The 23,123-nt window shown below is 42.7% G+C and overlaps 1 protein-coding gene across 1 annotated transcript in view; it reads left to right on the top strand.

Annotated features, from left to right (window-relative positions):
• The window catches only part of TRABD2B (TraB domain containing 2B), a 274,824-nt gene that overhangs the window by 158,838 nt on the left and 92,863 nt on the right, over positions 1–23,123 (top strand). Inside the window, exon 4 of the mRNA XM_050307303.1 lies at positions 3,780–3,954. Within this exon, the coding sequence (XP_050163260.1) occupies positions 3,780–3,954 (175 nt within the window). The remainder of the gene's footprint in view (positions 1–3,779; positions 3,955–23,123) is intronic.

The following is a 23,123-nucleotide window of genomic DNA, read 5'->3' as shown; positions in this document are numbered from 1 at the left end:
TATACTGTCCATAGGAGAGTCGTGACCTAAAGAAAATAGGGATAGAAAAAAAGGAGGAGTGCTAACTTATTCAGTAAAACAAAACATTCCATATTTTGAACACCTCAGTGAAATACATTATTGAGTTTCCATGAGAAATATATACATACATGAACTGGTTGGATGACTTGCTTCATGACTTGCAGAGACTGGATATAAAGAATCAATTTATCTTTTGCCATGTGTAGCCACTACAAAGTGAGCACACCCCAGGTGATGTGTTTTTTCTGCTCATCCAACTGTTACTCTCCTGGATGAACAGCAAAATTAGAAGTTAGGATTTTTGCTTGGCCACATCATCCACTCCACTGTGCATTTAAATACTGGGAGCAGTATTCAGCTATTATTTGTTGATCACTCCCTCACCCAATGGCACAGTTCAAAACCAACAAATACATGTAATTTAAATGTTAGAAGTTTTTTTTTCACTGAATGGAAACAAAATAAAAGTGGAAGAGGGAATGTGCATCTTTTTGGTTCACATTTAAAACAAGATATTTTCTTTTCTTTTGCCGCCCCCCAAAAAACCCAAAAAACAACCCACAAACAAACAAACCACTTAAATTCTGGCTCTAGTTAATAGTTTCCTAATTGCGTGTGACTGTTTCTTGACTTCCTGATCCCTGTCTGGTGGTTAAGAATCCGAAGGGTTTCTTAAATCAACAGGAGCAGCTGCCTCCTCGAAGCCAGGCATGGTCTGTGTCACTGACTGTGGAAAGGAACTGCAATACAGGGAGGAGCAGAGGTGATTAATGGGGCAAGTGTCATAGCTCAGAGTGTGGTTGCACTACTGTGTATGGGCATACTTACTGCAATCATTTATCTTCTGTCCTCTGCCACACAGACGCAGAAACATGCCTGCATATTTTATTTTTGCCAGGCATTAGGAATACAGGAACGCTCAAGGTGCAGCAGGACCTGTAGCTGATGATGTGCCTCTCAAGGTGACGCCTTCCTTTGTCTTGTTCCTTGGACAAGCACCAGAAACACTGACAAAACACAGTCCTTGGTTTTAAGTTTATCTCTCTGCCATTGGAAAACTTTTTCCCACAGAAGAGAAGGAAAGAAAGGGAGGGGGGAAAAAAAGGCAAGTAAATGGCTCTGTTTTGTGTACCGTATTTTAGGTTAGATAAAGGGGAGGAAAAAACTATAGGTTGAATGTGGATGTAGGATTGCAAGTGATGGAGTAACACAAGGTGATGAAAGGTACTTGCTTTCTTGGCAAAGATCTTCTTGGTCAAGGTCTGAATGCAACTTCTGTTCTTGAGCTGTCTTGGCCTCCAGCATCAGAGCTGTCCCCTGGTTGGAGTGGGATGCTCAAAGCTGCTTGGTCCCCCAGCATTGCTGCTCCTGCCTTGTGTAGGAGCAGGTTGTCCTCACAGTACCTTGTTTTCCCCAAAGCATCTCAGGTCATTCAAGATCAGGTCCCATCAGTTCCCAGCCTTCACTTCCCTTCTGCCAAAAGCAGGGAAGAAGAGACTGCTCTTATGTGGGTGTTGAGCTTTCAGATGCTTCCAAAATATTTCACCTTCCATTTCAGTGTCTAAAGGCTTCCCTGACTCCTCCCTGAGCTACACCAACCTGTTAACCACAGAACCTCAGTACAGAAGAGATGCAAAGGCTTGTGATACCTGCGTGGACCCCCTGATTTACAGCTTTGTCCTACAGGGGTTATTGCAAGTGTAAAATAACTACTCATTCCTCATACTTTATTCCTACAGTATAAATCTCTCCCTGATTTTCACCAGGAATGGAAGCCACTACATCCTGTGCTGCTGTAGCCAGCAGCATTTTACCTCTTCAACACCATCAGGCTACTTCTGCATCCCTTTGAGACAAATGCATGTTCATGCCAGACATGGAGGCAGCTTCCTTCCAGGAAAATGGTGTCTCTGATAGGTCTGGCTTAATGGGACTTATTATTTGTTGAGTGCTGAGAACAAGGTGCAAAGTACTTGCTTGCTCTGAGGAGTTCACACGATGCACTGGTGATCCCAAGCCATGCTGGAAAGACCAAAGGCATGTTTCAGGGTAATGCAATTGAACCCTTAAGGAAGGACATGCTCTGAGGATCATGGTGATTTGGCAAAGCAGGTTGAGAAGTCATTTGGAAAAGGAAAGGTCCAGCTGGTCTGTAAGACCCAAGAGGCTGGGGCAGGGTTGCTTCTCAGCATCAGTGTTAGCTCCATCCACTTGGGAGCCCCTGGCTCAGGAGATGTGGTCCCCATTTCTGCCTCACTCGACCGGGTACAGCCTTTGGTGGGAATCCAGAATGAGATGTAGGCTCGTCGTGCATAATGCATGGTGAGAAATCTCTGCTTGATGTCCCACACACACATCAAGAGCGATGCAAATGGGGCTGTAATGAAAAAGCTGTAAGGAGAGTCACCAGGAAGCTGGAAATCTCCCTAAGACTTGCTGAAATCTTTTGGAGAGGCAGTATGAGTGAAGAGGGTGGGAAAAGACAAAAATTGTCGTGATAAAGCCATGTGGCCAAGTGGGAGGGTAAGATGTGGTCTGCAAAACATGGTTTGAAGGCAAGTTTTAGAAAATGAGTAGAGGAATTTGGTATAGTAGAAAAGCAGAGGAAGAATAACCTGAGTAACAGAGTCACTGCATCAAGTATTTCAGCACAGCGAGTGAGGGATGTTCCCCTCTTGGGCTGTGCATGCAATGTCATTACCATCAACTCAGATTAACATTGGAAATCCTGGCAGCTTCACATGCACCTGGGGACTCAGAAAGCTGAATCTGGGTTTTGCAGATTAAGCTGCTTTCCAGTGGTGAGGCACAGAAAACCTCCAGAACGTGCCTGGGTCCTTTTAGCGGTCATCAAACACTGCCCACTTACAGCACTTACCACTGCGGGGCACGTGGGCCCCCAGACTCTCATGGTAGACCTTGGACCTTCACTGTGTCAAAATAAGTTGTTATCCTAATAATCAGAGATTTTTGGCTTGTGTGTCCATTACAGCTTGGATCTCGGCTCATTCCTGGGTCTGCCCCTGGTCCTTGGGGTTTCAGCCTTTCTTCTGTGTCTATGAACATCTCTTGTCACAAAAGCAGGGACTGAGGGAGCAGTTCATGTGAAAACCTCTTCCTCAGAAATATCAAGAACATTCCATGGATTTATGTATTGCAGTACATTGTCTTTTCTGGTGAGATCTAAAAGCATCTAAAGCTGCAAGAAGGATAAAGGGTTTACCCTGCGTACATCTTCCTGTGTCTGGATTTGCTGTCCTTTCCTGCTTTTAAAACTATTGGGTGATTAAAAAGGCCCAGATACAAGCCAAATCTTACAGTCCTTACTCAAATTCATGGTGACCTTGGCTGGTAACAGATCACCAGATTGTGGTATTAAATAACCAATGAAAAGTTTTGAGCAAGAAGAGAATAAAGGTCCTAGTAAGCTCATCCAAATGTAGCACTTGAAACTACATTTTGCTGAAGGAACAGAGAAAAGTCAAAATGAACTGAAGTTTTATTTGGTAAAATACAAGTTTCACTTGGAAAAAAAATTATATTCATTGATTTTTTTCTTTTTTTTTTTTTTTTTTTTTTTTTTTTTTCTTTCCTAACAACCTCCCAAGCTCTGATCCTCTAGTGGTTTGTTGGTTTGTGGTTTTTCTTAAATGATAGTGATGCTCAGGTGGCTTACATAAGGCTGGATTAAAATATGGAGTGTTTTCAGCATTCCTTAAGCAGAGCCACCTGAGCTATAGCTTCTCTCTCCATTTCAGGTCCCTAACTTCATCAACACAACACTCCCACCCCACGAGCAGGTGACGGCTCAGGAGATAGACAGCTACTTCAGACAGGAGCTCATCTACAAGAGGAATGAGAGGATGGGGAAGAGAGTGATGTCACTTTTAAGGGAGAACAGAGACAAGAGCTTCTTCTTTGCCTTTGGAGCAGGTATGGTGTGAATTTTTCTGTTTTACTCAGTTATTGTGATTGGAAGTGAAGTGTTTTGAATGCTTCAGGATTTTGTCTCTGAGCTTGTGGGAAGATTCCTTAGGAGGCTTCCATTGGGAAGCAGAAAGGTTTTTGTTTGTCTAGACCTGCTTCTAAAATGCAGTTGTTGAAGGAGGTGGGCCTGGGTCCAGCCTGGCTGCACTCCTTTGTTTTCCATCCAGCTGTAGAAACGTGAAGCTGTGAGTGCTCTTCACACTGCTGTGTTTGTTCCCTTCCCAGACTGGCTTGTGGGCTGCTTAGATTTTGTTTACACAATGGTTTGTGGCCACAGGTGTAGCAGATAGTTGAAGTCTGAATTTGCAGGCCCAGGTGCTGATGGCCCTGGTTGGCATAGGCAGATGTGAGGCAGGCACATGGTGCTGGCCCAGGGTTTCAAACCTCTTGAGTCTGCTGTAGTTAAGACTTTCTTGATGGGTGACTTAACTGCTCTGGTGTTTCTGTACAGATTTGCTGGTTTGGGGCTTTGCACAAGTGCATGAGTTGTGTGTGTAGCTAAATACCATCATTTTAAACCATTAAGTAAAAATCCAATATGTCATTTTGCCTGTTTAAATGCTCTCCCTGAAGTCTGCAGAACAAAGACATCTGCAGTACTTCAGTGAGTCTGCAAGAGTACGTGCTATTCTTCTTTCTCTTCCCTTTTTTTTTAAATTTCTTTTCCCTTTTCCAATGGAATTCACATTTCTGAGTGATAAGAGTATAAATAATAACCATTCAGGCCACAGCTCAGCTGAATCCTGAGCACCAGCTTAAATGTCTCTTTGAGCTCCCTCGACTTCAAGGCAGCCTGAGATTGCCGTGCTGAGAACCAATCTGCTCCTCCTGCTCCCTCTCCTTGGCAATTTCTCATTTTTGACAGAACTTTGCTTCTCATCCCAAGGCTCTCGCTATGAACTTTGGCAACAACTCACCTTTCGCTACTCACTTCAGTGGGAATTTTGATTAAAGACTGCGGGTTTTAGTAGAGACACATGCATTTTGATGTATTTATTTTTTGAGTGTATCCGGGCTGAATTTTCCCAAGCTTATTTAATCTCAAGCTTGCCTGATGTTTCTGGCCGAGGAGTTTAGCTTAACTGTTTTTACAGTAGGAAAATATATCATGATGGTTCATAACTGGACAGGGATTCATAAAGAGCAGGTTGTCTAACCCAAGGAGCGAAGTTTATCAGAGATTATCAAACGTGATGGATTTCCAGTTTTGGAAATCCCTTAACCAGTACATACTGGAGCTGAGAGGATAAATTCATATTGGGCATCCCTGCCCACTTGCCCTGCTCTACACGCTTTTCCAGGGCATCAGTTACAGACCAGGATCTTGGACTAGGTGGGCCATGGATGCAATCCACTGCAGCTGTTTGTTTGTGCTGATAACAGAAGTGAAATTAAGCAAATGGGTACTAATTACATGCTGCATTCTATAGAAAGGCATTTTTAACTTCTGGGAGGTTTGAGCTTTCAATCCCTGTCCCCATCAGAGACCATTTACCTGAAACTCCCAGGCAGCATCCCTTGGGCAAGCTAGCTCATGGAGAGCGAGTCTCATTTTGTCTTTGACACCCATTTTTGGCCATGTTGAAAACTGCCTTTGTTGCTGGGTTGTTTTGTTTTCCCAGCACTGACTGTAGCAGGACAGAACAGACACATGCAGCCGGATTTATTGAGAGCTGGGATGTGGGAGATGCCAAGGAAAGCTTTTTGTTTTGGGTTCTTTGTTCCAGCATCCCTTAGGCCTTTCTCACCAAAGTGGGCCGTCCCTGCAGGCCATCCCTACTTTAGTACAATTAATTCCTTCTTTCTTCTCTGGGACGTTTTTTCCTTTGTGCAGTAAGCACTGAGAAAACTATTAATTTTTCAATGCCAAAATCATTATGTGACTGAAGTGCAAGCAAGTTCGTTTTCTCTTATGATTCAAATGCAGTTTTTCTCCTGAATGATTTTTTGGGGGTTTTGTTTCCTTTTTATTTCCCCTGAGTACTGAATTATAGGAGTGGTGTTTATTGATACATCTTGTATTTTTTTTCTTATATTTACTTCTTGAATTTGAATGGATTTCTTTGGTATGTGATTGGGTTGTGAATTCAAATAGTTTTCTAAAACTTTGAGCGTTTGGTTTTGCCTTTTATGAAAGTGAAGGGTGTTTTTGATGAAAATTGAGGCTTTCACATATTCCCATGAATTCTGAAGTGCAAAATTTTAGGAATGCACCTTTGGTTAGAACAGGCATGGTAGAGTCTGCAGAGGCTCATTTGCTCCCAGAACAGTGCAAAAATTATTTCACTTAATTTAAGATTCTGCATCTTTAAGACTAATATGATGAAGGGGAAATAATTTAAAAAAAATATTCTGGACAATGTACTCCAAATCATGCTAAGTGTGATTCCTGCATCAGTCCCTTTATTTTGAGGATGTTGGAACTAATGGATGAATAGTAATTAAATTATATCTCTGTATTGTGAATTGTTTTCCAAATTTCATAATCTCCATCATAGTTTCTGGGAAAGGAAGAACGGGGTAAAAAAAAAAAAAAAAGAGCTGCCAAATCAAATTAGGAAAATAAATATTTTCCTAAATAAGAAAATAAGCCTGCTATGTGAAAAGCACCTTGGAAAAACTTCCCTGAATGCAGTTTTATGTGACAGGGTTGCTGTAGGAGGGAGTCCCAAGCCCCACATGATGATTCATGTGGACTCAGTGGCATCCTGTAACTCACAGATGTAGTTGGAGCCAAAGGGGCTTGGAGATGGGGAAAACAGCCCTCCTGAGGCAGAGCCCTGCCTGGTTCCTCCAGTGACATCCCTGAAGGACCTGTACCCTATGGATACTGCCCTAGTGAAGGTTTAGCTGGCTTTTGCACAGCTCTTGTGTAGCAATTGAGGCTCTGCTGCTCCCTCAGGGCAGCATCCTCAGCTTGATTTGAAATCCAAGTGCCACGGGTGGGTAGTTCTGTAGCATCTAATAATGGATTAGTATAACAAACTTGACTAAACCAGAAGGCACCACACAGGTGTCTTTGCAAAATACAGTCTGGTTCAGCTCAGTGTGTCCTGCTCCATGACTGTAGAATGAGAAATATCCACCCAAAACCCCAAAGAAACCCAATGACTGGCTTCAACTGAAAAGCAAGATGATGATTTCCTGGCAGCTGTGTGCTGCAGGAGCCTGATGCTACTGAGCTGGAGGATGTCTGTCAGCAAAAAGTGTGTGGCCAATGTTGCAGAAATCTTGCAGAAAATCCCTTCTCAGTTGAAACATGGTAGGATTAGAAAGCCCTGTCCCCGTAACAAAACATGCACTTCACCATCAGGAAAAAAACATTGAGCTGATTGGGATATAACAGGCAATTAATATGGACGTCTGAGGAAAACAGAATTTTTCTGCTTGCTTCTGAAAAGCAAGTCCACTTCTTGCAGATGTTGATCAAAATCCCGGGTGCCTGGGTGTCGCTGTTCCCCTGTAAACTGGGATTCCCAGTTAAGGTTTTGCTGGGTTCTGTTTAGAGCTGTGCTGCAAAAAGCCTTGTGGTGCATCACAGGAGAGGTGGCTCAGAGTCTGGTCTGCAAGAGCACGAGGTTGTGAAACATTGAACAGACGAGTCCTGCGAATGAAGGAGTGGGAAAGGGACAGACCTTTGAATATCCAAGCAAAGCTGAGATAAAACAGTTTTTCAGAAAGTGAAGCAAAGCTTTTAAATGCTGTTGAAAGATGAGGGTTTTTTGCTCCAGTCAGAAGTATTAAAACAAAAAAAAAATTACTCAGTTCTGAATAGAGCTTTTCAGTTTTCCATCATTCTTAAAAATAAAAAGTAGACTTTTCAATGGATTTCCCGTCTTCCATGGAATTACTCACAATTTAAACGTGTTGGAGTAATTCAGACTTTTAATTTATTCCTTTATAAAACACGTAGAAGTGAAAATAGTCATTTATTCTTTCTACTTTCATTTCTTTCTCCTCTCCAAGAAAAATACAGGCTTTGAGTAAAAGGGGACCCAGCTTGTACCCAGTTCTGTAGACTTCGTTCTTCTCCTGCCAGGGCTTACCATATTCAGGCTTAATGTGAAAATATCACCATACCTGTATTCACAGTAATTATACTCTAGTAATGAAACAGCAGTTATTGTTTGTGCAGCTAAATGATATTTTCCAGTTATGGGCATGGTAATGTTTCCCTTTGAATGACTAAGGGGTGCTCAATAAAGTACTTTCAAGTAAAACTTGGGCATTTGCTTGGGGTTTTGTGTTTTGAAAATCCATCATGGATTGCTAGGAATTATTGATCTGTAATAACAGCCTTAGACCTCATATATACAGACAATTTATAAAGGGCCATTTACAGTCATGAAAGACACACAGCCAAGAGCACACAGGCTGTTAAAAAGAGTTAATATTTTGGCAACTAAGACTATACATGTGAAGTCAATGTTTAAGAAAAAAATCACTCTGGTTTATTTCATTTTTATGGGCAAATAATTTTCAAGTAACACTTATGATAACAGATGGATAAATTTATGTCTGCAGTTAATTTGAACGATAATTTCCTTAGGATGTTTTACTTACTTGCATTTTTTTTCTTTCTTTCTTTTATGAGAGTTGTCAGTTTTGTAGCTGAGAGCTGGATTTACTGCTTCAAAAATTCGGATGCTGCTCCAGTTCACAATGTTTATTAGCAGCCAAATCAGTAGGGTTTAAGGCAGTGGGTTTGGTTAGTTAAAATAATAAATGTATCATGGAGAATATTCATTAAGTGCTGAGACAGAGCTGAAATGCAAGTACCATGGCATCTCCTGCAGTACGAGGGGAATCAAACTGTCTCTGGACCACGATCCTGTGGTGATGGAAAGAAAATGTTTAACCACCTCACCAGCCCCTTGCATCTGAGATGTCAGAGAGGACCCAAGCTGTTGTCTGTGGTGTGGTGGAAACCAGAGTGTGCTGGTGACCACAGCTCCAGTGGATCTGATGATCACAGGGATCTGTGTACGTGAAAGTATGACCACTCTTGCTCAGCTGTAGGCTTAGGGGGCTGAGATTAGGTACCTATTTGTTGATGGGTTAGGTTTGAATTTCTGAGATGCTCTGCAAGAAAATGAATACAGGCTCAGTTGCAGATGTCTGTGTGCTGTCATGAAAGCAGAGGAATTCATCCCAGAGTAGGTGCAGCAGAAGTAGGATTTGATCATTTCTATGCTCAGAATGGGTGAATTCCCTCCCCATCCTGCAGAGTTCTCTCAGCCAGCACTGGGCAGGCAGCATCATCAGTACTAATTCAGATCATCATAAATCAGACTGTTAACAATAATCATAGGTAATTTGGGTTGAAAGAAACCTTTAAAGGTCATTTAGTCCAGGCTTTCAAACAGTAATATAACTTATTTCCAAAGTAAATGTTATCTGCTGATTCTTCATAATGGGACTCAGAAGTGGGTTTTCGGTAAGGGAAAGAGAGAATTGTGCAACTTTACTATAGGATGGAGCTAGTGTGAGAGCACAGCAAGAATATAAAATCTCCTTCTCATAGTCCTCAACTCCAGCTCTTTCCCTTTTGTTCTCTCTGTAGAGGATTCCCAAAGGGAATTTCAGCACAAAAAATTTTAGATACTTGAGGAACCAGAGACAGAAACAGCCTCCCCCCTCCCTTTCTGGAATGAGTAGGAGTGACAGACATCTCCAGGGTGACCCAGATCTTGAATGGTCTTGATCAACACTGCGATGTTCTTATTTTCCTCCAAAAACTAAAGAGTGCCTGGGGGGATTATCCAGATGATGTAGCTGTCTCAAACATGTTTCATCGATGGTTAAAAAGGTGACCACAACTGAGCTGGAATGTGATGGATGTTAAACTGGGGCGGGTGGAGGTGAGACTTTGTCATTACTGGAAGCCATATTTCTACTCGGCAGTTTGGGAAAAGAAAGGAAGTGATGGATACCGTGCACAGCTTAAACTCGAGTAATTAAAACCCTGAGAGTTTTTGTGAAAGCCATTAGCACCTGCCACCAGATCTGGCACTCAGGTTCCCATGTGTTGCTTGAAAGTGGGGTTTTTTTTTTCAGAAGGGAAATGCCTTCAGGCTGCCATCCAACTGCACACTGAGGGATGGGGATTTGCAGATGTTGAATATGGAAATAGCTGTTTTGCACTGCCAACTGATGCAGTGTTGCCTGAAAATCAGGCACGGAGTTGCAGAGTTAGTTCCACTGGGAACTAAATCATCGGAATTCCGGTCCTCTGGCCACCAGGATTGTGTGGCTCTTTACCATTTCCACTCTTCATCTTGGAACCTCTGTAGAACACAAAAGAGGGGGGGAAAAAAGGAGCTGGGGTGGGAAGAAAGAGAAAAAAGAAAGCACTTGCAGTCTGGAATATAAAGAGACTTTATCCCCCAGGTCAGGCATCATGATCCAGCGCTGATTAGTGGTGCTACTGACATCACTAGCACAGTTCATCAACAGGTTGTCTCAGGGGAGCAAGAAGTTGGCGACCAGGAGATTGAACTTGGCGAGCCTACAAAAGAGAAGAAAAGGGTGAATTAACAGTTTGCAGATGGTAGAATTCCCTCTGCTCGTGTTTATTTGGGCATCCACATGCTTATAGTGAGGTCAGCCTATTTTTGTGTATGGACTTCTTTTATTATTAGCTTTTAAGGCAAAGTATCACTTTGCTTTTAGAAATAGACTTGCATGCTAATTTTGACCAAAATCATGTAACTGGTTCATTTAAAAGTCTTCATTAAACAGGCAATGCCTGATTCTCTTTTCAGACACTCTGTTGTAAATCAGGAGATACTCACTGGGGAAAAGCTTGTTCCAAGTGCAAATCCAGCTTGCAGCCTTTTAAAATAAAAATAAAATTAAAAATCAAGGGAACTTTCTTTTTATGTGCATTGATCTTGTATAATATGAAGGTTTGGAAGTCCCTGAATATTCGCTTTTCACCTGAAGATTAAATCAGCAAAAAGAGAGTGCCTGAGTTAGGGAGGCCAAAATAAACCTGTCTGCACCACCCTATTGTGAAAAGGGAACTTCTTGATTCCAATCATTCTGATTTAAGAAAAGTCCTTTTTGTATAACAAGATATTAATTGCAGAAGCACAGCATAGCATGTGCAATGACGAGAGGGATCTTGAGGCTGCTGCCACCTGTACCAGCCGAGGAAGGAAAGAGACATAGCACGTAAAAGAACAGAGTCCTGTATTTGGGCTGGCATTATGTTTTTTCTCCTGGCGTTGAGGGAAGCTGGGCAAGCCCTGGGCTCTCTTTGGTGGTCAGGTGGAGAATTCATTGTCCTCAACAGGGAGTCCTGCCTGGCCACTGCTCACCTTTGCTTTCATCGTTGCTCCACTGAAGGTGCAGCCTCAAGTCCAGGTCTTTGTGTTTGTGGTTGCAAGTATTCAGCTAAATGTTAAAAGCAGCTAAATGTTGAAATGGGCTTTGCAAACCCCACAGTGTGTTTCACCATCTCTGGTGTAATTCTTCCCATGATGAATGGGAAATGATGCCTGTACGCAGTAGGGTTTTGGTTTAAAGAAACACATACATTAATGTCAGCTCCTCTGGGTCCCTGACATTTTCATATCATATTTATTATTATGCCTGTGCCAAGTTCTACTGTATAAGTCTAATTCTGCCTGCCTGTTTTCAAAGAAAAGAAAGCTATATTGGCCCCTCCTGTCCTATAATATAGAGATTTTGGCTATGCCCTTACTGTGTTTCTCTTCAACATTTGAGATGTAAAAAATATAGACATAATTCAGGAAATTTTCTCTTTTCAGAGCTGCAAAGAATCATGAGAGGCTTAAGCACTCTGCTGAACAGGAATGGGCTTAAACATGGGATGAAATACTTTTTCACCCACACACGCACGCACACACACAAGAGCTTGCTGTGTATGCACGGGCCACCCTGTAAGCCCTCAGGAGACCAGGCAGAGCTCCCATATAACTCTAGATTTCATAATGGGAGTGTTGAAATCAATATGTGGATGCCAGACAATTCATCACTTCCCATCCCAAAACTGTCTCATCTGAAAATTCCCATCCAGTTTTAACAGTGCTGTTGGGAAGATTTTAAAGAAGCAGCGTGGAGAACCCAAAGACTGGCAACTTCCCTCTAACACTGTGGGATGCTCCTGTGAAAGGCAAACGGGGTACACACCACAAAGGATCCAAAGATCTTGTCCCTGCTGGGATACCCTTGTGGGCTCCCTGCAGTGATTAAGATGTCTCTGCCCCTAAGTGTACTTCTCATCATCCTGCTGCAGGATGTTGTCCCAGACTAGAGGGAAATCTGGCAACTCGGTTGGCTTGAATTCAGAGCCTGGTATGCAAGCAAAGATCCTTCTCATTAATTCAAGTTGATGGCCTTGACCTGAGTTCATATTCCTTCCTTCTGCCCCTCCTGCCTGGGTGTGTATTCCGGAGGAGGAGCATGGATATCCCAAGGCATCCTGGACCACCACAGCTGTATCCCCCAAAGATCCACTCTTGGAACCTCATGCTATTAAAGCAGAAGCTGGAAAGGGAATTTAGTAAAGCCAGGAATTTAGGAACTGGTTTGTACTGCGTGTGGTGTTGGTCTCTTAGAGGTTCAAACCATTTCTGACCAGTTTTAGAGCCAAGTTGCAGGAGGATTGCATATGGAGAGGAACCAGTGGTCATCCTGATGCCCTGGAAAGACAGGGCACGGCTGCTGGCTGGAGTTAGTTGTTTTGCAAAAGTAGATGTGAAGCTGAAAGCTTTAAAAAGCCTGGCTGTAATTTATGTGGATTTCTTGAGGATTTTTACTGGTATGGAAACTGGGACTGGAAATCTCATTAAAGTGGGCGTTCTTGTGAGAGTTTCAGGTTTTCTTAGTCATGGTTGTGCCAGGAATATCATCAGAGCAAACTTACTGAGAAAGGATTTATGGATTTGGGATCAGATCCTATTCTCACTGAATTAATGGTAGTTCTGCAACTGACATCAAGGTGACTGCCATGTGTACCTGGATGAGACAACGTTTATTTGTCACTCCAGTTCTTTAATCTAGGCTGCTACTTTCACATCAATACCCTCTTTATGAGCCTATTAAATCCCAGTTCCATTGTTATTTTCTCTGGTAGATCAGAAGAGAAGTGTCAAGGAAAAGAAAATGTATGCGAAATATCCCTGTGCCCAAAACCAATATTTAAACATCAGAAACGTAAAGTGAAGGTAGAATTACTTAGAGGGGCAGAGGGGAAATAATTAAAGCTCCAGCTGGCAAGAGGAGATGTCGTAAACTTTAGTTATTCCCCTCTCTTAGACACTGAAAACACAAACTCTGCCACCGTTCAGCTGTTTTATAGAGGCCCGTAGAAAGCAGCAGAGATCTGGTGGACAAAATTGCTCTGGTGGCAACTGAAACTGGGCTCAAACCCAAGTCCAATAGTCCAGCTGCCATCTGAAATGGGACAAGATTCAGGTTCACATCTGAATCTCAGCTCCCTTTCTGCTCTGTGCAGGAGACCTAACCAAGTCTGCACTGGGCTAGTGGAGGCTGAGAAGCAACTTCAGTTCATGCAAAAACGTTGCTGTTTCAAATTGGTTAAAAAAACCCAACAACCTGCTAACAAAATTTGAAAATATTGTAATTCTTAGCAAAAATGGACTGGCTACCTCTTGGTAGACAGGTTTGATAAACAGTTGTGAACTGAAACATGGCAAAATATCATTTTAGAACCACTAGGCTTTTCTCACATCAACTTCCAGTGAAAGAAGAGGCAGATGAATAAGCAAAAAGCCAGATGAATCCACCTTGAAACTTCCAGTTTTCAAGAGCTAGTCAGTAGACCTACCACATGCTTAGATTCCAATAAGCTGTTGCTCATCAACTGAAAATTATTCTGCCAGAGAACTTCCAAACACCATTTTAGCCTAAACACAACATTTTGGTGGTGTTGAGCTTTGGAACTCTCCCTGGCAGAAAACTGAAATCTCCATCGTTTTCCTGGAATAATGTTGCAGGACTGAAACCTATGTGACTTGTATTTAAATTAATAACTTAAGTCCTTTTTAGTATTTTTCTGTACTTTATTATGGGAAATACCTTAAATACTGAGGTTTGAAAACTTTTTTAAATAGTATTTATACACTGAAGGTAAATGGAGAGAAAAATCAAATGCCAGCACTGAGTTAACTTGGTATGAAATTCGGCACCAGTTTTCAGTATTTATACAGAATTCACATTCACTTTGTGTTTTTCCTTGAGGTGTTTGAGGTACAGTGAAACTGCTGTGAGGTTCTTATCACTTAGCAATCTGGTCTGGTTCCAGCTGAAAATTTTGCAGTACCTCTCACTGGGAGGATTGGTTTAAAAGGAACAGAGATCTGCCAAAGAAATAAAGACTTCATTATTGACATCAATGCTATTTTTAATCTGGTTTCCTAAGGAAATGAGGCTTAAGCAATGGCAGTGTTTGTGAGTGTGCGTGTGTGTACATAGGTGTGTGTGACTGTGTCTTTCGCCCTCGTAAATTCTTCATCTGTTGGGTGATTATAACCAAACCTGACAGATGGCTGGAGCCTCCAAGATAATCAGTTCTTCAATGCTTCATGAAAATAAGTGGTTGGATAGAAGAAAAGGACATTCATAGTGTGCATCCACTGAAAAGGCACAGCATGAGCTCAGCTTTTATTAAATTTTGGAAAATCCCAATGAGAGAGGGAGGTGAGACACATCCCCATAGACAACTGCTCTTTACTGGTTCCTCTGCAGGTGAGAGGATGTGGTGTGTAGTACATAGATCAGACACAGCACGGTTTGAACGTAACAATGATGTCTACAGTAAATAGTTACTATCTTGAGTGTCTCAGGAGCCACATGTTACCTGTGGGCTGTTCTCTAATGAGGTGTTCGTTCTCAAGGCCAGAGCAATAGCAGGGAGCAGGTTAATAAATGTGACCAAGGCATGGCTCCAGGACTCTCTATAAACCTAATGAGTCGTGGGCACTCAAACTGTGCAGCCTCACTACTGCTAATTGGCCAAGTGTGCCATCAACCATGCCCAGAAATGTTCTTAAGTAGCCAAGGGGTGAAAAAGAGCATCAGAAACCCCTACAAGTCCAGGAGGCAGCCTGGGGCAGCATTCCTGTGTGCAGAGTTCAGGAACACTTTCCTCAGAACCAAGGTCATTCCCTTGAGAGCTGAAGCAGCTCACCGGCAATGGGGAATATAATTAACAAACAAAGGAGAGAGTAAAGCATGACCAGGAGAAAAGCACTTTTACAACATTAGCTTGTCAGACAAGGGGATGGTTGTCACTTAGCAGATGGAGAAGATGCTCAGAAAACATTGTGATGGGGAGAGTACTTGAAACCTTTCCAAAGAAAAATACAGATGGGGATCAGTAAGGCCAAGTCAGAGTTAGTTCTTAATTTCATTCTTTTTTGCTTGAGATTGAAAATTATGTATCTGGTATCTTGTTGGGGTGGGACTCTCCCTCAGAGGACAAATCCTCCCACTTACCTCAGATGCATGTTTTAAGATGGAAGGAATTGCCCTCTGGAAACATCTTTCCACTGACCACAGAGGAAACCTAGAAGGCTGACCTTCGACACATGCCTGACTTTCAGATAAATGGGATTAATTGAACCCTGAAATCAGGAGTCAAGAATTCAGGGTGTTCTGGCCTTACCTCTACCTGACCTTGAGCCAGCAGCTCAGTGCACCAAGAGCTCTCTGAGCAATGTTTTGTGTTACTGCCAAGGGCAGAACCTTGTTAGTCCTGAGGCAAATTTGCAAGCAGAAGACTGACACAGGATTGCTTTCCATCGTGCCTTGGAGAACATCTTGGCATGAACTCTAGGAGGAAAGAAAGCCCTCTGCCACCACCACCTGGATGAAAACTCATCCAGGTCTAGGTTTCCTTGTGGGAGGGAGAAGGAGCTGTAACGCACCGTGGCAGTGCACAGCTTTCACATCCTCTTGTGTGACATGGTTGGAGCCCCAGGTTGGCCAAATATTTCTTCTGCTGTTCAGATCCCCCTGTGAGCCCCAGAGCTCAGAGCAAACTTTCCCTCCTTGTGGTTGCATAGAAGAGGTGGATTTGGACAAGCAGAAGTGTAAAGCATTTCCATCTTTCTCTTTCTCTTGGCTGGAGGGACCAAAAGACACTCTGGTGCCAGCACTGTCATTCACAGCCTGGTCTGCCTGGAGCTGTGCAAAGGACACAGAACTGCTGACAGGAGAGCAGGCTCTCATTTCTGTTCTTTGAGCACTGTTATCCCTTTTTCAGGGGAAGAAGCAAGCAGAGATTTTTCACTGATCTCTTACAACCCAAATCTGTGTATGCTTTGAGTTGTACGACAATGAGGAGCGATATGGACCTGGACAGCCTTTGAAACAGCCTTCTGATATCACTTGTCTTCTTGCAAGACTTAGAGGAAGCTAGGAAGGTGCGTGGGTGGGTTTTCTGTGTGGTTTTTTTTTTAGTATTACAGAGGGACTCACCAGATAGTCTCCCCTGTGAGGTCACTCACTGAGTCTGTAGTATTTACTCAGCATCTCTCTGAAACACCAGCGTCTTAGAAGTTGTCTTCCTGAATTTACACTCCCAGTTCAGTCATGTCCCACAAGATAAAAGCCCCAGTGTTGGCTTCCCTTTACCCTCTGCGCTCCACAGCTCTCCCGTCGAAAGGGAGCCCTTCGTCGCAGCGCTTTTGTTTTTCTTCGTGCCTGCCAATCACCCCGTGTGCCTTTGCCCAGAGTTTGTTGTCTTTGCAGTTGGTCACAGCGTGAGCTACCAAAAACCTCGCTGAGCCTGACGGGGTATTCTGTTGGCCTTACCCTAACACACGATCTTCCACCTCCCCGGCGCACAAAGGGCCTTTTCACCGGCCCACCGCAGCTCCCGAGGTTTCATTTCATGTGTTACAATTAATCTGTATTTATTGCCACTTATCTTAAATGGCTAACAATATCAAGAGTTTAAAAACTGCTTTTAGTGTCAAACTGGGTCAATTAAAACTCTACTTAAAATATTTGCGAAACTCGTAGCCTGAAAGTTGCCCCCTCAGTCTGCTGTTAAGCAAAATGGTTTAAATAAATACACGCAGCTTGAGGAGACTGACATTTGGTAAAATTCCTCTTGATATTTTAGCAGAATCCAGGATTAACTTCCTTGCTCCAACACTGGCTTTTTTTCTTTTTAATAAAAAGAGAAAAATGAATAATGTTTTAGACCGTCATAAGTATTTGTACAGATTGAAGCAATCAATTAAAAAACCTCAGGAGATAGCCTCAAAACTTTTAATGCCAGAAGAGACCATTAGATTAGTCATCCTGGTCTCCTGGAATTTCATCCTGTGCTTTTGTGGACCGTAATATCATGTGTTTAAGTCTGAACTTCAAACCGTGGGCCACAAGGAATACTTTTTTTTTTTAACTCCTTCAATATTGAGCACAGGCAATAAAGTACTAGAACGTAAAATATTAATTAAATAATGAAAGAGTAGCTTTCACTTGTGTAAGTTGGGTTTTACTGAAGGTTGAAGATGGCTGGAGGAATCCACTTCATTCCCTTGCAGAAGAGCCCCCAGCTTTGTCTTGAACCTTTTTTTTTTTTTTCAAGCTCAGGTTGCAGGACAGGATTAATAAATTGTGTGATGTAAGTGCTGGTGTACTGCCCGTGGGGACTCAGAACTGTTGTGCAGCTCACCCAAGGTTGCACTGTGTTAGGATGGTGAGAAGTCCCAAGAGGGACCCCCAGGTAGGACTGAGCTGTCTTGGATGCAGTAGATGCACAGATGAAGTGGGGAATTAACTGCCTGAACTGAGGGTTGGTTCACATGGAGCCACTTGGACTTAAAACCTCTGATCCTCAAACCCTTACTGCTCACAGCAGCGACATTAATGAAGCCTGTTTTCCTATGGATTTAGGTCATTTGCTTGGATTCCCAGCAGTCTAATAAGGTTTGAACTGTAGCTGAGTCATTTCTAATTATTAGGGCATTTGTATTATCTTTATGGGTCTCTGATGTCCCTAAAAAGACTCACCCTGCAGCTTTTCTTTCCACGGGAGAGATTGGTGAGTCTCTATCCAGCCATCTGTATTCATAAAATATATGAGAAAGGACTCTCTTGGAGACAGCTGCTCTTCTGTTTAACAGATTTGAAATTTGCCCATGGGTTCAGAGTATTTCAGGGGAGATCATAAAAACAAAAACATAGACACAAAGGGACAGCAGGATCCTGTAAGCATCATGGCTTTTGGAAGCAAGGTTAAAATGAAATTGCCATATTTATGCAGTGTAAATATTGCACAATTTGAGGACACCAAATGGTTTTGATCATTTCTTTAGTAATCTGTTCTTGTCAAATAGTTAATTAAACAAATCTGACTTTCTCAAATGTTTTGTAAGTCCATTTTTACAGGATAGGGGAGGAAACACATCTTGAAGAATTGCTTTTGCGTAAAATATAACATTACAAAAATACAGTATTTTTTTTCTCCTTGCCATCCAGAAAGACAGTGGGATTATGTCAATTTGGAGGAAAGCAATTGTTCTTCAGTATTAGTGTTCTGATGAATGCAAAGATATTGGCTTGTGGGTGTGCTTTGACCGCTCTTTAGTTGCTGTCCTATCTGTTATTCTTTTTTATTTTGTTTTTAGTCTTAGTCACTGTATCAACAGGCCAAGTGGTGCTGACGTCTAAGTGCATCCCAAGAATGGCAAATAGCACCAAGCCAACAGCTTGCAAACAAGTCAGACTGAAGTATGGTTGCATAAACTTTTTTTCTTTTTCTGCAAGAGCAGGAAGTTTCTGGTAGTGTTCCTGTTCAGGAAAAGACTGTGATATAAACTCAAACTCACTCTTTCCTAGGTACTGGAAGAGGATCTCATTCTCCAAACACGGATCTGTAGGAAAACACACTTTGCTGGTTCCACTGATCAGGAAAAAACCCTTGTACTTTAATGCTATTTTCTACTAAAATTAAATGTTTATGATTCTTCAGGTTCTCAGCTTCTCTTCAATGGAAGCTCATCTGCTTCCATTGGAAACAGAGAATGAAACGAGAAGGCTTTGCCAAAATTTGGCTGAAACGAAGGAAATACTTGATTGGGCCTTGCCAAGGGGCTGGCAGAGAGGAGGCTGGGTACCAGTCCAGTATGGCATGGGCACAGGTCTAGCATTATTAAATGCAAACACAATTGTATTCAAAATCTCTTCCTGCTGGGTGAGAAAGGGAAATGAATACAGGAAAATAAAACTTGAGTCTTAAAAGAGAAGGAGCTGTGCTCAGTTACTAGCTGTGCTAGTTACAGCCTTGGATCACTGTAACTGTGGGAAAGTGTGATGAGACAGTTAACCCAAGCACATTTGCTTTTTTCTTCTTTGTTTTTGCAGGGTTAATTCTGCGCTGTTGTGTATAAGCAGGCAGTGATGGATTGTCCCAGAGTTCTGTGCAGAGTATCGAAGTGTGCTGGATTTAATTGTCCTGCATTTATTGTACAAAAGGAATGAGTTATGAGCCACTTTACAGCATCTCCAGTGAAAGTGATTATCAGCACTGCTCCTTGCCAGAGATATAACTCTGTCAAGCAGACTCCCTCCTCTCTTGGGTTCCTTGGAAAAAGCTTGTGAATTTATTGTCTCTTGCCAGTGAAAGCTCGGGGTAAAACACAGAACCAAAAGCTGCCAATATATATTCAGTTCAGATGTTGTAGGAATTTCTTGTTCCATTTTTTTCTTTCTTTTCCCCTGAGTCGAAGATCAGTCAGGATTTTTGGAGCGTGCAGCTGAAATACTGCAGCAGAATGTGTCCTCTGTCGATTGCTCTTTCGGATACTGTAGGTGAACTGTGTGGCTGAGGAGACCTGGCTGTTGGTTTCAATTAGCTCTGTCGAGGGCTCATGCACATGCACAGCACAGCTGGTCATGATGTCATGGAAAAAGGCACCTTTCACCCCTCCGCACCCAACCGTATCTCACAGCAGGTTTTCACACCGCTCCTCCCTGCCTTGCACAGATAACCCCAGGAATAGGTTTAAGCTGAGGAGGATGTATAAAAGGAATGTTATGAGCTCTGCCTCCGAGACACTGCACAATAACTCATCTGCAGAGGAGTGGGGAGTTTTGCTCTTTACCTTTTCTGTGACTTCTGCAGCGTAATAAAGGACGGCAGGGTGAATTCCAGGGACCGTAGCATTGCCTGTCAGAAAGATATTTGGGGGTGATGCTTCCCAGTGTTGCAGAAAAACAGCTGCAGGGGAGATTTTGTGTTGGGGTTTGTTCAGAGCTGCTGAATCATTTTCAGTGCCTTGAGGAGAGCGGGCACGCACTGTGTGCTTTGGGGAGCTACAGGCCCCCTCTGCTCGTTTTTTTGTGTTGCCATTCAAATGAACACAAGATTCCTGTGAGTTCACAGATGTTTTTGTGCCTGGGATAGCCCAGATAAACAAGTGAATCAGCACATGGATGGAGATAACAATGTGTACTCAACTGTGCAAGCTCTTACAAAAGGTGCCTTTCTTCACTCCGTGAAGAATTTCAGATTTCACATGGTTTTATCAACAGGTTGCCAGGAAGTCTGTTCCTGAGAAGAAGTAGAAAAAGGGGAAAAAAAGCTGTAAAAAGCCCTGGACTGTAATGGCACTACCAGGTAGCATGTGCAATTCATTTAACTATGACTCTACAAATGTGTTAGCTCATAGCTGTGGTAACACTCATGGCAGCAGTCTCTGGGCTGAAAACTGTCCTGCTAATTAATAACAGCAAGGAACAGAGGTTGTGCAGAGTGTCACAGCGACAGGTCATGAATTAGGAGAGGAGCATGTGTGGTCACGTGTTCTGTAAGCAGAGAATTATATTTGAAATTATTCCCTGTGTGTAATTTTGCATTATCCAATGCATTTTAGATAATCAGTTAATCATCAAACCAGTGATGTTTCTATGATTTCTTCCACTGTATCGTTCAATTGATTCATTGGAAGTCCTCTGTAAGTTGAATGGGTATCGGCTGCAACAGAGAAAAATTAGGAAAAGGGACTTGCAAGTTTACCTTATGCACTGAAAAGAGTGTCTGAACTTGAACAGAGTTGCTGGGAAAATTTGCAGAGTTAAGTGGCTGGATGAGCCTTCCACGTTTTGGGAAGTCATGGGTGGCCACTTGTCCATTAATGAGCCAAAGTCTCCTGGATGACAACCTTGTGACAAGATGGCCCTTCACTCTAGGATACCAATTCATGGTGGCTTTTTGTAGAAATATAAGGGACTGGTTCCCCAAGGGGAAAAAAGAAACACAACACAGTTGGGTCAGTATTTTATGCTGTGAGACTTTTCACTTTCCTTTGTAAATAGCTGCTTGCCTGGTGGTTGCTAGATTCATTTGGGATGTGGGAAACAGAAGTTCATGTCCATTTCTGATTCCTGAGTTAAAACAAGGAATTGAGTGTTTGATTTGCTTTTGAAGTAATTACTGTAGGAGAACAGTGATGGTTGGAGCATCCTCAAAAATAGCTATTCCAGAAGAATTCTAGTGTAGCAGATAATTGGGCATTACCCATCACAGCTAATTTAGTCGGATGATTTTGTTCCTTTTAGGCTTCAGTACATGCAGATCCAAGGGCTATGTTTCCAAGTTCCCAAAATCTTAAGACAGTTTGGCTCTTAGGTCAAATGGAAGTTAAGTGCTCCATAACTGGTTATGCTGAAGGCTGGATTTTCGAAAGGCCTGAGCCCTTAGACAGGAGTTTTGAAAATCTGGCTGAACTTCAGTGCAATCTTGCCCTTAGAAACCTCTTATATCTTCATTGAGCACAAAGGGACAGTCTGTCTTGTAAGTTCGTGCCTTCATTAGGAGGAACTGAATCCTATTGATTTCAACATGTATTATGGTGGGATCAGACCTCTTCAGCATCCTTACTTAAAAGCACTGCCATGGCAACAAGGGCAGCAACCCCAGGGGCAGGGGGATGGGAAATGGCATGAGGTGGAGAAGGGACATCCTCTTCTCATTGACAGGAGACTTACCCATAATAGAAAAGGAGGGGGGGAAAGCTTGATAAGTCAAGTGGCTTGATTTGTAAGTGAGCTTACTCTAAAGCAAACACAATGCCGTATGTGTCTCATTTGCCAGTGAGATCATCTGTCTCTTTGTTAGGGAAGAAAATGTGTTTCCCTTCCAAGTCCAGGGCCACTCAGGCAATTTACATGAACAAATAAAGATGAGGTTTAGCAGTACTATATAAATGAAATGCAGCTCTAAGTGGCCACCAAAGAACCGAGCTGCTCGAATGGAAGAGTGCTGGGACATGAGCCAGGTGGCTGCTGTTTGCCATGCCTGCTTACAACTCCCCGTCCAAGCATTGCCCAGATGCTTCTTGGTGAGGTAAGGTTTATGGCTGTAGCAAAACAAATACTGGGAGGGATATTCAGCTCTTGATAAAAGTGATGGACATCTTGTTTCTGGTATCTTTTATACCAGCTGCATCCTTTAGTTGTTCAAATGTATTAAATGGAGTAATTCCTAACTTGAGAGTAATTCCTCTTTGAGATCAGGATCTGGCCGCCCTTTATTTCAGTGCTCCTGGCCATGAAGCAGGTCTGCAAAATAGCTCACACACGGGAAGAAACCCAAAGACTCCTCCCCAGAGCTGCATTTCACCATGGATTCAGCAAACAAGTAAAGATCTAAATGCTGTGGGTTCATTGCTGTTTCCTCATTGCATTTAGAACTGGTGTGAGGAAATATCAGCTCTATAGCACTCTTTCTTCTGTTTCCCATTCAGACTGCACATCCTCAGCCTGGCACAGAACTGGCCAGTGGGGCACTGTGGTACCCCAGGTGTCTCTAGTACAGCTCAATTTTGGGAGTGAGACTGATTCACTTGGACAAATCTCAACCTTACGTAAAGCTGTTACCAGTGAAAATACCTTGTACCATTCATGAACAAATCACTCCCATCTCTGCTCATTGTGTAGCTTCTCTGTGTAATTCCAGGGTCGAGATCTGAGATGGAACTGTGTCCATGGCATTAGTCTGAGCATACAGAGACAGGTCTCTTTGTTCTGTAGTCATGACTTTTGGCAACAGCTATGCGTTAGCTCCACCCTTGCTGTGGGAGGCCCGAGAGTACAGAATGGCTCTTCTA

The sequence above is a fragment of the Myiozetetes cayanensis genome, unplaced genomic scaffold, assembly GCF_022539395.1.
Source record: "Myiozetetes cayanensis isolate MyiCay16 unplaced genomic scaffold, myiCay2020 scf12, whole genome shotgun sequence".
Classification (NCBI taxonomy): Eukaryota; Metazoa; Chordata; class Aves; order Passeriformes; family Tyrannidae; genus Myiozetetes; species Myiozetetes cayanensis.
The sequence above is the reverse complement of the archived record's forward strand: the minus strand, read 5'-3'. Positions and strand labels throughout refer to the sequence as shown.